The sequence below is a fragment of the Penicillium verrucosum genome (assembly GCF_028828655.1).
Source record: "Penicillium verrucosum strain IBT 35672 chromosome Unknown utg000001l_segment0_segment0, whole genome shotgun sequence".
NCBI lineage: Eukaryota > Fungi > Ascomycota > Eurotiomycetes > Eurotiales > Aspergillaceae > Penicillium > Penicillium verrucosum.
The window spans coordinates 14038771-14053304 of NW_026643210.1; the positions used below are offsets into that span (position 1 = coordinate 14038771).

General features: G+C 48.4%; 5 protein-coding genes across 5 annotated transcripts; 3 read left to right on the forward strand and 2 right to left on the reverse strand.

Moving 5' to 3' along the window:
* Positions 1 to 343: 343 nt before the first annotated feature.
* On the forward strand, positions 344 to 5189 carry N7516_005188 (pentafunctional protein ARO1; the record flags this gene model as incomplete). Its single annotated transcript, XM_057217908.1, has 3 exons — positions 344 to 1561; positions 1588 to 5067; positions 5138 to 5189. The coding sequence occupies 3 exons, from the start codon at positions 344 to 346 to the stop codon at positions 5162 to 5164; spliced, it is 4725 nt and encodes a 1574-aa protein (XP_057079791.1). The 3' UTR covers positions 5165 to 5189.
* A 634-nt stretch (positions 5190 to 5823) lies between these two features.
* N7516_005189 (cytochrome P450) lies at positions 5824 to 7593 on the reverse strand (the record flags this gene model as incomplete). Its single annotated transcript, XM_057217909.1, is given in 6 exon segments — positions 5824 to 5955; positions 6012 to 6685; positions 6699 to 6883; positions 6937 to 7061; positions 7116 to 7303; positions 7362 to 7593. The coding sequence occupies 6 exon segments, from the start codon at positions 7591 to 7593 to the stop codon at positions 5824 to 5826; spliced, it is 1536 nt and encodes a 511-aa protein (XP_057079792.1).
* A 598-nt stretch (positions 7594 to 8191) lies between these two features.
* Positions 8192 to 8425, forward strand: N7516_005190 (uncharacterized protein; the record flags this gene model as incomplete). The annotated part of the gene is made up of 1 exon (XM_057217910.1): positions 8192 to 8425. The coding sequence occupies one exon, from the start codon at positions 8192 to 8194 to the stop codon at positions 8423 to 8425; it is 234 nt and encodes a 77-aa protein (XP_057079793.1).
* Positions 8426 to 10654: 2229 nt separating this feature from the next.
* N7516_005191 (putative integral membrane protein Pth11-like) lies at positions 10655 to 12039 on the forward strand (the record flags this gene model as incomplete). Its single annotated transcript, XM_057217911.1, has 6 exons — positions 10655 to 10790; positions 10843 to 10862; positions 10915 to 10951; positions 11005 to 11072; positions 11127 to 11497; positions 11553 to 12039. 6 exons carry the CDS (start codon positions 10655 to 10657, stop codon positions 12037 to 12039), a joined length of 1119 nt encoding a protein of 372 aa, XP_057079794.1.
* A 383-nt stretch (positions 12040 to 12422) lies between these two features.
* On the reverse strand, positions 12423 to 13214 carry N7516_005192 (sulfotransferase family protein; the record flags this gene model as incomplete). Its single annotated transcript, XM_057217912.1, has 1 exon — positions 12423 to 13214. One exon carries the CDS (start codon positions 13212 to 13214, stop codon positions 12423 to 12425), a length of 792 nt encoding a protein of 263 aa, XP_057079795.1.
* Between the last annotated feature and the right edge of the window lie 1320 nt (positions 13215 to 14534).

Sequence of the window (14534 nt, forward strand, 5' to 3'; positions counted from 1 at the left end):
GATCGACAGATTGAGTCACCGGGCGGTCAAGAAACTGCCCGCGACACCGGAGGGGAAACAATACTCTTTTTCCTTTTTTATCTTGTTCACTCTTGAATTGGAGATTATATTCTCTTGATAAACTATTGGCTCTTAGCTCAGCTCTGTCCAGGTTCGTCAATCTCTTCTAATTATTCAATACCCTCCAAATGATCGGTGTGCACCTTCCAAGGTTGTATCCCTAGATTCATTGTGGGGGAAACAGATAAAGTACTGTGAGTTGGTGTACTAACAAGTCACAGAATGAAATGAGCAGTCATTGAACTTTGCCATTACCGAGTCTTCATCTATATCCTCCTTCACAATGTCTGAACCCACCAAGATCAGCATCTTGGGCCGGGAGAGCATTGTCGCTGATTTTGGTCTTTGGCGCAATTTCGTCGCAAAGGACTTGATCAGTGACTTGTCCTCGACGACCTACGTCCTCATCACTGATACAAACCTCGGATCTCTTTATACTCCCACTTTCCAAAAGACATTTGAGGCTGCCGCTGCTTCCGTCACCCCAGCCCCACGACTCCTCATCCACCATACGGCCCCCGGAGAAAGCTCCAAATCACGGCAAACAAAGGCTGACATCGAAGATTGGATGCTAAGCCAGAACCCGCCATGTGGTAGGGACACGGTGATCATTGCTCTGGGTGGTGGTGTGATTGGGGATTTGACTGGATTTGTTGCAGCAACTTACATGCGAGGTGTGCGCTTCGTGCAGGTCCCAACCACGCTCCTTGCCATGGTGGACTCCTCAATTGGAGGAAAGACAGCTATTGACACTCCGCTTGGTAAGAACCTCATTGGTTCTATCTGGCAGCCATCAAGAATCTACATTGATCTCGAGTTCCTCGAGACTCTCCCCATCCGAGAGTTCATCAATGGCATGGCCGAGGTCATTAAGACTGCTGCCATCTCAAGTGAAGAGGAATTCACTGCCTTGGAAGATAACGCAGAATTAATTTTGGCTGCTGTGCGTAGCGAGCCGAGGGCTGGCCAAGGTCGCTTCGACGGCATTCGGGATATCCTGAAGGCTAGAATCTTGGCATCGGCACGTCACAAGGCCTTTGTTGTCTCCGCAGATGAGCGCGAGGGTGGCCTTCGCAACCTGCTCAACTGGGGTCATTCTATTGGACACGCCATTGAGGCGATCCTTACCCCTCAAATTCTTCACGGCGAGTGTGTCGCAATCGGCATGGTGAAGGAGGCAGAGCTTGCGAGACATTTGGGCACCCTGAAGGGTGTCGCCGTCGCTCGTGTGGTAAAGTGCATATCGGCCTATGGCTTGCCCACTTCCATGAAAGATCCACGGGTTCGCAAGTTGACTGCTGGTAAGCACTGCTCTGTAGACCAATTGCTGTTTAACATGGCTTTGGACAAGAAGAACGATGGCCCGAAAAAGAAGGTTGTGCTCTTGTCGGCGATTGGCCGCACTCATGAGCCAAAGGCCAGTGTCGTCTCTAATGAGGATATTGGTGTCGTCCTTGCTCCCAGTGTTGAGGTTCACCCCGGTGTGCCAAAGTCGCTTAATGTTACTTGCGCACCCCCGGATCGAAGAGTATCTCCAACCGTGCCCTTGTGCTTGCTGCGCTTGGTTCTGGAACCTGTCGCATCACGAATCTCTTGCACTCCGATGACACTGAAGTCATGCTGAATGCCCTAGAGCGACTCGGCGCAGCAACTTTCTCTTGGGAGGAGGAAGGTGAGGTTCTTGTTGTGAACGGCAAAGGTGGAAAGATTATCGCAAGCCCTTCGCCCTTGTACTTGGGTAACGCTGGTACTGCCTCGCGATTCCTCACTACCGTGGCTACACTTGCTACTCCCAGCAGTGTCGACTCGAGTGTCCTGACCGGTAACAACCGTATGAAGCAAAGACCTATTGGTGATCTGGTTGACGCTCTTACTGTTAACGGTGCCGGTGTCGAGTACATGGAAAGCAAGGGATGCCTTCCTCTCAAGATTGCCGCTTCTGGAGGCTTCGCTGGAGGAAAAATCAATCTGGCCGCCAAAGTTTCCTCTCAGTATGTCTCTTCGCTGCTTATGTGCGCTCCATACGCCAAGGAGCCAGTGACGTTGAAGCTGGTCGGTGGTAAGCCCATCTCACAGCCTTATATCGACATGACCACTGCGATGATGAGATCTTTCGGCATCGACGTGAAGAAGTCTACCACCGAGGAGCACACCTACCACATTCCTCAGGCTCACTATGTGAACCCTGCCGAATATGTTGTGGAGAGCGACGCAAGCTCTGCAACCTATCCTTTGGCTATTGCTGCCGTTACTGGCACCACCTGCACCGTCCCTAACATTGGATCCAAGTCCCTTCAGGGCGACGCTCGTTTCGCAGTGGATGTTCTACGGCCTATGGGCTGCTCCGTTGTACAGACTGATACTTCAACCACTGTTACCGGACCTACTGATGGCGTTTTGCAGCCACTGCCTAATGTGGATATGGAGCCCATGACGGATGCCTTCCTTACTGCCTCTGTTCTCGCGGCCGTTGCCCGGGGCAATGGCTCAAACCACACAACTCGTATCTACGGTATCGCAAACCAGCGTGTCAAGGAATGCAATCGTATCAAGGCCATGAAAGACGAACTGGCTAAATTCGGGGTGGTGTGCCGTGAGCATGACGATGGGCTTGAGATCGACGGCATTGATCGTTCTACCCTTCGCCAGCCCTCCGGTGGTGTTTTCTGTTACGATGACCACCGGGTCGCGTTCAGTTTCAGCGTGCTGTCTCTTATCACTCCCCAGTCTACCCTTATTCTGGAGAAAGAATGTGTTGGCAAGACCTGGCCTGGCTGGTGGGATGCCTTGAAGCAAATGTTCAGCGTGAATCTCAACGGTAAAGAGCTGAAGGAAGATGAGCATTCTGCCTCGAGCGATGTGGAGCGGAGCAGCGCCTCTGTCTTCATCATCGGTATGCGTGGCGCTGGAAAGACCACCACTGGCAACTGGGTTGCTAAGGCCCTCGGTCGTCGTTTCGTCGATCTTGATACAGAGCTTGAGACTTCCGAGGGTATAGCTATCCCCGATATAATCAAGACACGCGGCTGGGAGGGATTCAGAGACGCAGAACTCGCTATCCTTCAGCGCGTCCTTAAGGATCATCCTACTGGCCATGTCTTCGCCTGCGGCGGAGGTGTTGTCGAAATGCCAGAGGCGCGAAAACTGCTTACTGACTACCACAAGAGCAAGGGTAACGTGCTCCTTATTATGCGCGATATCAAGCTGGTGATGGACTTCCTCCAGATCGATAAGACCCGCCCTGCCTACGTGGAGGACATGATGGGCGTGTGGCTGCGACGTAAGCCTTGGTTCCAAGAGTGCAGCAACATCCAGTACTATAGCCAGCACGCTACCTCAACGGAGCTAGCCCTTGCCTCAGAGGACTTTACTCGCTTTATGCGGGTAGTTACTGGCCAAATAGACAACCTTGGTCTCATTAAGAAGAAAAAGCACAGCTTCTTCGTCTCATTGACTCTGCCTGATCTCCAACCGTCGGGCGATATTATCACAGAGGCTTGTGTCGGGTCTGACGCTGTTGAACTGCGGGTCGACCTGTTGAAGGACCCTACAGTTGACGGCGACATTCCCTCGGTTGACTACGTCAACGAACAAATGTCTATCCTTCGCGGTCGTACCACCCTGCCGGTCATCTTCACTATCCGCACCAAGAGCCAAGGTGGCCGCTTCCCCGATGATGCCCATGATGCGGCAATGCAGCTGTACCGACTAGCGTTCCGTTCTGGGTGCGAATTCGTGGATCTTGAAATCGCGTTCCCAGATGCAATGCTCCGTGCCGTTACAGAGATGAAGGGTTACTCTAAGATCATCGCCTCGCACCACGATCCTAAGGGCACTCTGTCGTGGGCCAACATGTCCTGGATGCAATCCTACAACCGTGCTCTGGAGTACGGCGATGTGATCAAGCTCGTCGGTGTTGCCAATACCCTTGATGATAACAATGCCCTTCGGAAGTTCAAGACATGGGCTGAAGAATCCCATGATGTGCCGCTGATTGCGATCAACATGGGCGACAGTGGTCAGCTCAGCCGTATCCTGAACGGCTTCATGACCCCGGTGTCTCACCCCAGCCTTCCTTTCAAGGCGGCACCTGGTCAGCTGTCCGCTACAGAGATTCGCCGTGGTCTCTCCCTGATGGGTGAGATCAAGGCCAAGAAGTTCGCTATATTCGGTTCTCCTGTCTCTGGCTCGCGGTCCCCCGCTCTCCACAACACCCTCTTCGGCAAAATGGGTCTACCCCACCAATACTCTCGCCTGGAGACTACCAACATCGAAGACGTCAAGGACTTCATCCGCGCCCCCGACTTCGGCGGTGCCTCAGTGACAATCCCCCTCAAGCTGGACATCATGCCCCTGCTCGACGAAGTCGCCCAGGAGGCTGAAATCATCGGTGCCGTCAACACCGTCGTGCCCGTCCCCAACGGCAACAAGCCTCCTCGTCTGATTGGCTACAACACCGACTGGCAAGGCATGATCCGATGCATGCGCAACGCAGGCGTTTACGGCTCCACCGGCAACGAGAGTGCCGTGGTCATCGGCGGCGGCGGTACTGCCCGTGCTGCCATCTTCGCCCTCCACGACATGGGCTTCTCCCCAATCTACGTTGTGGGCCGCACCGCTAGCAAGCTCGAGGGCATGGTCTCGACCTTCCCGACAAACTACAACATCCGTGTCGTAGACAACCGGGCCCAGCTTGACACCGTTCCCCAGGTTGCTATCGGCACGATCCCCGCTGACCGACCCATCGACCCTGTCATGCGCGAGACGCTCTGCCACATGTTCGAGCGCGCTCAGGATATCGACGGTACTCTCATCGGCAAGTCTTCCGACGCTAGCAAGCACCGTGTTCTTCTTGAGATGGCCTACAAGCCTACCGTCACCGCCTTGATGCAGCTTGCATCTGATGCGGGTTGGACCACCATTCCTGGACTGGAGGTCCTTGTTGGACAGGGTGTGCACCAGTTCGTTCACTGGACTGGTATCACTCCTTTATACCATGAGGCAAGAGTAAGTAGACACATTGATTATATTCTCTCTTTATTGCTCCATTGCTAACATTTATTGTCTTTGTGTTTAGGACGCCGTCATGGGTACTGCTGAATGATCATGAATGTCTCATAAATTTCCCGAGCTTTTTTTTTTTTTTTTTTTCTATTTTCCATATTTGACGCCATGCCATGTTCCATGTTCTACCGGCTGGTCAGCGGATTAGCAAAAGCATTCAACAAAACTTGTCCTGACTTGCATCTTGTTTGTTGTGTTCATACGATAGTTCTCATTTACATATAGTTCCCTTTCGGTCAATACTATTGTATTCCACGACAGTCCCGTCCTTTGTCTTATTTTGAATACGTTTGCTGTTTTATAAAGATACCGCTACCATTCATGGCATCTTAGGGATAACATCAATCTTAGAGTCATACGCATACACCTCTATATAACTAGTCAGATTTCTGTTATAAAGTACCAAATTTTGCTCACTCCGGTAAATATCAAGATACATTGATATGTCCAATTTTTTCTTACAAAAACATAATCCGGTTCCATAACTCAGTTGGTTAGAGTGTGATGCTAATAACGTCAAAGTCGAGGGTTCGACCCCCTCTGGAACCAACCTTTCTTTTTTTTCATTTTTTATGAATCCGTGGTCTTTTTATCAATACTATCTTCAGATCTAACGTCTTTATTTGATGGTTGGGTATAAACCTCATCTGGATTTCTCGAGTTCGACAATAGTTATTCTCTCCAAAGCGCATTAAGCTTTCACTCAGTTTTCACCTCTGCCCGGGGAGAGATGGTTAACCACACGTCTCTCCAGTAGCCAATACCACCTTTGACCATGAACTTAGCCCCGGGTTTATCCTGTACAGTCTGTGGCGTGTACTGACGGAAGAACTAAACGACACATTAGCATCCACTCCAAAAAAAAAATAGAAAAGAAAAGAACTCACCTGCAAAGGACCCTTAAACAACTCCATCATAGCAATATCCCTCCCTAAACAAACACGCGATCCATACCCAAACGAAAAGTTATACTTGTTATACAACTTGGCCTTCTCAACATCCAGCCACCTCTCAGGTTTAAACTCCTCGGCATCATACCCATAAAGCTTCGGATCCCGATGCACAAGGTACGGGTTACAGCTAATCTCCGTGCCCGCCGGCGCAAAGCGACCATACAGATCGAGTCCGGGCTCAGGGACATACCGGGGGAAGATATTCGGCGCAGACGGACACAGCCGCATAGTCTCCTTCACACAGCCAACATAGTAAGGCAGGTGCTCTAGCACCTCATCGTACTGAGGCATATCTGAGATAAGGCCCTTACGGACGGCGTTATCGATTTCTTCCATCATACGCTTGTACGCCGCCGGGTGGGTCAGGAGGAACTGCACCATGGCCTGGAAGGCGGTGCCTGTTGTGTCAGCGCCGGCAAGAAGGACGAGCAGGACTTCGGCGCGGATGTACTCCAGATCCAGGGGCTTGCCGTCTTCGGTGAGAGCATCGAGGAATGTCTGGAGTAGGTCTGTGCGGTCGGATTTCTTGCCGTTTTGGATGTCTCTAATGCGTTGGTCGATGAGGCGGTCGCGGAAGCGCATTAGCACGCCAATGCCGGAATTGTCTTCTGGTTTGGCGACGAGGTATTTTTTTCAGGAAGGTGGTTTTTATCCATGAGGTGAAGGGGTGTAGGCGGGCTAGGAGGCCGAAGGCTGGGAGGCCGTCGTGGAAGCCTTGGATTAGGCCGCCGATATCTTCGCCTTTCTCGATGAAGCCGAAGGGCTCGCCAAAGCCGATTTCGCTGATGATGTCGTAGGCCATGTAGCTGTTTGGATTGTTAGTTGGGGCATTGTTTCATTTGGTTTGTGTGCTGCTTACACTGCCCACCAGGCGAAGTCGAAGGCTTCGCCGCTCTTCGCGAACTTTTCGTTGAGTGTGGTGGTCCATTGGTTGATGCGCGCATCAACCAGTGGCTCCATTTTTCTGATATTGCTGAAGCTGTACTGCGTTGAGGGTCAGTTTTTGGTATCTGCAAATGAACTCGTATATAGTCGTACCGGTCCGGCAACGTGTTTTCTGAACACGGCATGGGTCTTGTGAGACCTCATGTTGAACAGGGATTCGGTCTCGCCGAAGCTTCCAGTGATATAGTGTCCGGTCTTGTCCGCATTGCGGTGGTAGACTTCCGGAAGCTTTTCATGATCGCTGACCAACAACAATGTCGGGGTAATGCGAACAACGGGGCCTGAGAGAATTCACTTGTTAGAAATCATATTCCTGTTGGAGATAAGGTCAAGACCAACCATATTTCTGAGCAAGCGCATAAACAGTTGGCACCTCGGTCTCCTGTAGATTATGCCATGCGATCCAGAGACGAGTTACAGAGCCCCAGAAAGGACCGGGGAACTTCGCAAGTGGACTGAAGAAGCGATAGTAAATAACTTGCCAGCCAAACTTGAGCGCGACATAGGCCACAAGACCCAAGATGACATTGGTCACCGTCACCAGTGACAGAAGATCTTCCGCAAGACCCATGGCGGATTTAGAGATGCTGGTACATGGAAGATGAAAATGCGTCGTTTTGATCGAGGGGAAGAAATAGCCCCTCAGGAGCTAAAGAACCACGAACGACCATTCGCATTAAACAGGATATCCATTGTAGTATGAGCCAAAAGGTCATTGGCCAAGGGGCTATGTCGAGCGAGCAGCACCCCACGAGCACGCAGCGTTGTGGGGATTGTGCAAGCCTAGACCAAGCTAGGTCTAAACGGTTGAAGATATTCCCAGCATGTGGCATCTCACTGCATCTGCCCTTCCCCCTTCGTGCTAGTCCTTGCGCTAAGAGCATTGGTGAATTGCAGAGGGATTGCGACTCCGCTTATTTATTCAGCATCGCGGCTTTGTGGATGGTCCACTGCAACGCGTATCCCTAGCAATACCGACTCCGTCGTAGCATAGCTGCCTAAAGTAGTAAAGATATTCTGGAGATGGAGAAAGACGTTGCTAGCCGTCAAAGGGGGCCGTGCGGGTCCGGCACGCTCCGTCGGGAAAAGGCGCCGTTGCCCCTGATATTCGAGACAATGATCAACACGGGATATTATACGGAGTAACAACTTTGGAGTTCCATTGCCGAATGCGAGACAAGGCCTTCCGGGTTCTCGAGCATCATTTGCACATGGCCAAAGGCACAACAAAGTGCATACCTCGCACTAAGTCAGTGGAGTGGGAGGCTGGCGTTCTCCACTATGGAATAACCAGTGTTTCTCACTGGTCTCTGTACGTGAAGCTGCAGGTGATGACGGCCCAGCCCTCGTGCGAGAGTGTTATGAACCCGCATGCATATGCCGATGGCGTTCCCTTGAAATGAATGTGGCAAGGGGATCAGGATATCCAATATAAGAAAGGTCGTCTACCCCTTGTTGGTGTTGTAGGTAAACCCTTGGAATAGTTAGGTGGTGAAAATGACTTGCAATGTCCAAAATGACTTCCGAGGTTTTCTAGTGGACAATGAACTTTTGACTAGTTAAGAGGTATCTTTTGTATGTGATTCTCATACTAAAGGTACAAGTGGTCTAAACCCCAACATTTATTTTTCTCAACTGTACACGTTATTCTATATATGTAAAAGGGCTTTAGTTAATTTTGTATTGATATTAATTAGCAAGGAATGTCAAGTACACGATAATAGAACATCTAACTTCTACATACAATCTTTATGTACAAAGTACTCTTATATTTTGGCTACAACATTGAAGATTGAGGGAAATGAAGGATATGGATTCCGTATCTTTGTACCCTTTGTATGGTGTGTCAATACAAAAGGTACCTATCGTTGGGGCACACCAAGTGTTAGGTGCTTGGCATAAGCCGTGAGGCGTTAGAACGCCGATGAGAGAGCCTTTGAAACAAGTTAGTCTCCGACTTTTGATTCTCCACTAGTTTCCCCCTTAAAAAAAAAAAAAGGAAAAATAGAGAAAAAGAAGAGAAACAGATATTTTATGAGACATATCAAGGTCAAGTTATGTTGTATACTATACTATTATACTTCTAGTCTGGGGAATGATAAAATGAAATTGAAATTGAAATTGATAGGCTTCGATCTCTAAGATTCTTTGCGGAAAGGGGCGTGATATGTAATAGTTGATTCTATGGCCTCGTACTTTTGCATTCTTACAAATATGCAGTGCAGATTTTTACTCCTCTCATATCACATATATGCACAGACTGCCAGATCATCTGCAGTCTACACCGTAGCCAATCTCGCTTACCCAAGGCGTCACTATGGGCGATCCACACTCTCCAGGACGGCTGGGAAGGCAAATGGAGTTGTGTAGATCGGAGGTGGGCTGCATAGCGAATGCCTTCCAGTCTGTCTGTGTATCACGGGCAAGGCACTGTCCATTACTCCGTAAGTGAGCGCATTGACAAAAGCTCTTGGGGTTTTGAAACGTGCAGATTGTTCAGCTCCCCTCTCGAGATTATAATTAAAATTCTCGAGGAATAGTTCCGTTGGGGTTTCTCGTCACTCTGGTTCAATTTTATTTTGTCCGTTGAATTAGGGTTATCGATTTACTCCTTCTAACCTATCCAACCTATCCAACCTATCCAACCTAGATCATATGAAAATATTAGGATCACCATCGGACATCTCAATGAGCATGGAAGTAAAAATAAATCAGATCTCTCCATGCCGGGAATCTTCCGAGACCCACGGACTCTTTTTTTCGTTTCGCTCTCTCAAATCTTGTTTTTTCTACTTTTTGTTGGTTATGTTATAAGTAATAGTTCAACTTGGCAATGAATTCATAATGATCGTCTTCGAGACGTCAAATGTGTCGGTCAACGACTGGATCCCCCTATTCGAGCCAATCCCATCCCGGTCTCCGAGTGGATATCTTTAGTGCTAAAGCACAATGGCTCCTTGTTCCCGGAACAATGTCCCTATGAACAGGGATTAGGACTTGGTTTGTCAAAGAATGATATATCCAACGGTTGCACATCAAAAATCGGAGATGCCCTTTCAGCCCTTTGAGTGGCAAATCATAGTGTTGGAATCTCCGCCCCAGGACTCTTCCTGTTTTTCTCCGAATAAGGTGAAACTGGAGCCCTCCACATAGACGGCAGGCGTGTTTTAGCATGCATGGATCACCAAAGGTCTCGAGTGGTGGACATGCTCGGTTCTGACAGTCTCGTCTATCTCGTGTTGCCCTAAGAGTGAAGGCCGTGTAAATCCCGATCATATTTTCTTTTCTTTTTTTTTTTTTGTCAACGGTCTTTTTGATGGTATACGGTGGATCTCATGGACTACTAGATCCATGCATAATGCGCATATCTGGTCTGCGCAGTCATTTTATTCCCTAGTCCCAGGGGTATCAGAGATAAAATATCTTTATAAATTGTAGACCGGGGTACCAAGGCCATTCTTCTTGGTGTTTTTCAATGATACTTAAGTGACCTTGGCCATCCGTTCTCCATGATATGGACATGTGAAACGATTACCTATGCCATTCATTTAAACTAATTCATTCCTTTACATCAATTTACGGTCTTTACTCTCTCTTTCCATTTCTGTTTGATCCCTCCATATTTCTCCATCATGGCTGTTACCAATGGTTCTCAGGGCCCTGTAGTTGTGGGCATATGTGTGGCATTTGCCGCCTTAACCTTTGTTGTTTTGGTTCTTCGTCTCTTTGCACGCATTTTTGTCTTGGGTCAAATGGGCATAGATGACTGTAAGTGGATTATGCTTGATCTGTTTTACCAACACTATACTGACATCTACAGACCTTATTGTTGGCGCCTGTGTAAGGAAACTGGTTTCTATCGTCAGCAATGTTTTATAACTAATAGAAATAGGCGTTGTCTTGGTCATTTATTGCTGTCACACTTGTCGGTATGTTCCACCTTTGCTTCCTACAGCTATTTGCAGAAGCTAATATTATTTAGCGGTCAAACATGGACTTGGACAACACATTGAATATGTCGACCAGAGCGGGATGGCCGACTATGCTTTTGTAAGGATACAGACCCCGACCTTGTATAGCATTGAATCTCTAACACCTCCCCAGGCCGTCTGGCTGAGCTCAATGTTCTATCTCGCAGCACTTGGATTCATCAAAACCTCAGTGCTGTGGTTCTATACTCGCCTCGGAGATCGCTATCTGACTCGCCTGTCCTGGGTTATGATGGGAGTTATTATTGCCCAAGCCACTTCGTTCGTTCTCGTGGCTGCATTCCAATGTCAACCCATTAGCATGGCCTGGACTGGCACTGGTCCCGGAAAATGCGTCAACATCAACCTTTTCTACCTGTGCAACGCCGCCCTGAACATTACCACCGATCTCTTAACTTATACCTTGCCCCTCAAGGTCGTCCTCCATCTCCAGGTGCCTCGGAAACAAAAGGTGGTTCTGGCCTTTATCCTCTGTCTTGGTCTTTTGTAAGTGTACCCCAGTACTTCACCTAGACGCTTTCTAACGGATTACCTTCTGCAGCGCATGCATCTCCTCGATCATCCGAATCACTTACATCCCTACCATGCTTAGCTCAAAGGACGCCACGTACGCCATCAGCGGTGCCATGTACTGGACGGTAATCGAAACCAATGTCGGCATCTTTGCCGCCTCAATCCCGTCATTCAAGGCAATTGCGTCCCGCTTCGTGCCACGTTTCATCGGCGAGTACAGCAGCGGGAGGAAATATGGCCCTTGGTCAAGCGGCAACAACAACAATAACAATGTTTCCCCAAGGTATCCATCTGGATTCGCCAAGGTCAGAGACCCCAACAGCCTCACTATGATCACAGTCACTGGCAAGGACGATATTCCCATGGGTACCAATATTGGCGCGGCCAGCAACTCCAGCCAGGAGCGAATTATTCCCGGGGGCAAGATCTTCGCTCACACGGAGATCGAGACTACCTTCGAACGAAATGATTGTGGAGGCGAGAGTATACCATCACTCGAGCGGGCTCGTCAATGATATCGGATTTACGCTTATGAATTTCAAGGTTTGCGGCTGTGCATAGAATCTTACATGTCGGTATAATATTTGGGCCAATGTATTTCGGTTTCATATTTTCTATAGTTAACATATTCCAACGAACATAGATGACATAAATCTTATGTGTGAATGGCTATGCAAATGACTGTATAAATCTATCTATCTCGTTTGTTCGTGATGAGTCTTTGACTGATGCTCCACCTGGCCCTTAAATAAATGAACGTTATCCAAGGCATGCAAGTCGCTGAAGTGTTGAAGTTCGAGGACACCAAAAGATTTCCAAAACCCCCACAAATTCACAATACCAACCTCCGCAACCACCCCGATCACCTCTCATCATCCACTCACGCTATACAATAGTCTCACCTCCACACGCGAAAGGCCGCCACCCCAACACCAATCACACCAAAAATGCAAGCCCAGTGAGTAAGACCCCTCCGTAAATGATGATTTACAGACCTCTCGATAGCCTCCGAATCATTGATACGTGGAAACGGCACACCAACTGGAGCCTCGACACCCAAAGCCTCACACAACGGCCCCCACCCATCCTTGACATCAAAGAAAACCAACCTATCCTCAGGTACAACCTCCTTCAACCAAGCAATATGACTCGCATAGGTCTCCCTCCCATGCTGACCGGCAACACCACCATAAAGCCTCTCCCAGAGGGCCGCAAGCAAATACCCATACGGGATAAAGTGCCTCATCCCGTCCAGCGGGAGGAGGACAGCACGGGCAAACCAAACACCGGTCAAACTCTGCACATAGAGCATACTCCTCTCCCATACGATAGGATCACGAGTTGTGCAGATGACCTTGGCATCCGGAAACAGCTCCATGAGTTCCGGGATGAGCTCGGAGCCTGGTGAGTCGGTGATGGCGACGTAGCCTGCCAATCGGCGGCGCAGGAGTGTGAGCATCTTGTCCCGACTTGTGCTGTCGTCTTTTTTGAGCCAGTTTTGTAGAATTGGCATCCAGCTTTTTATCTCCGTTGGTGGTCCTCTGGATATTTGCGTGCCGCAGTGGTACACCGGTCCCTGCAGGAGGATTTCTAGCGCTTGGCTGAATGATGAGGTTCCTGTGCGTGGTAGTCCAGCACCGATGACTTGGATTTGGGCTCCTGGTTGTGGGAGGGATGCCTTTTGGCCCATTTTGTCTGTATAGGTGGTTTCTTTTGGGTTGGGGGTGGTGTTGGTTGGTGGTTGGTTTCAGGTTGGCCGAATGACCCTCCTTTTTTTTTCTTCTTTTCTTTTTCCACTAGTGTTGGCTATTTTGCTTGTTTAAAAATATCTGGGGGTCATGAAGGTGAGGGGTTTTATTTATGCAGAGAATATGAACAGGATTTTTAATGGCTTTATGTTTCTTTGATGGATATGGATGCCAGATAGGAGACTCCGGCTATTGGGGGATTTCCGCCCCCACTTTGAATACCACCCCCTCTCCATTATAATCGGTGATCAGTCGGAATTTTTAGATTTGCACAATCTAATTTTGGGGAGGCGAATCGGGGATATGAGGCTCAGGGAGTGATACTGTATGTACTGGTGGTAACAATGCACATGGGTCAAATACTTCAACCGTGTCTGGGTATTGTTGGTAAAGCTGTATAGTTGGTGGCCTGAGGCAGTACGCAATGGCACCACAGCATGGGAACTGAGTTGTGTTTGCGTAGCTCGTTAGTAACGATAGAGAGGGATGGGATTGAGGGAAGTATGTGTGTACTTGGTCAAAACGGGAGTATCTAATTGAATGGTGTACATGTGAGTTAGACTTAGGATCGAAGGTAGGGCTATTATCAAACTTGAGAAATATGGAAAGTGTTCATGTCAGTGATTTAGCAGGATATCGCCTTGTTCCTCTCGGCGCAAATATTGAAATATTTGGCGTGTTAACTCAACTCACCATCACATACTAATTTTTAATAATATATCTAGGTTCCTACATCATATGTAACAAGCTGATATATATATATAAGTGAGATAGTTACTTGTGAACCAAAAGCAATAGGGGGCAAGCAGGAACACAACGACTTAGGTACACAGGGTATAGCTACGTTATGGAATCTTATATGACACCAGCAGAGTATGTTTTCATAGACAGGTGTACGTATTTCTGGAGTAATTACTTTTTTTGAAAAAAAAAAAAAAAAAAAAAGATAGACATAGCATGTCCTGGTTTCGATCCAGGGTCCTATTGATTGTTAGTTTGATGTTTGTGGGTTAAATTTGGTTGCGGTGAAACGTACCTCCGGGTTATGAGCCCGGCGCTCTTCCCCTGAGCTAACATGCTGGGATGTTGGAATACTGGGCTACTCTGGAATTTATAGATCTATCTTCCAGTTCGGACATTCAAATGCCACATTAGATAATATATACGAAATAACTAGTTAACTAGTTACTTAACTAAGAACTAACTGATAATTCTTTAATTAGCTAGATATAAAAGCGAAAAGATAGAACCAAATATGCATC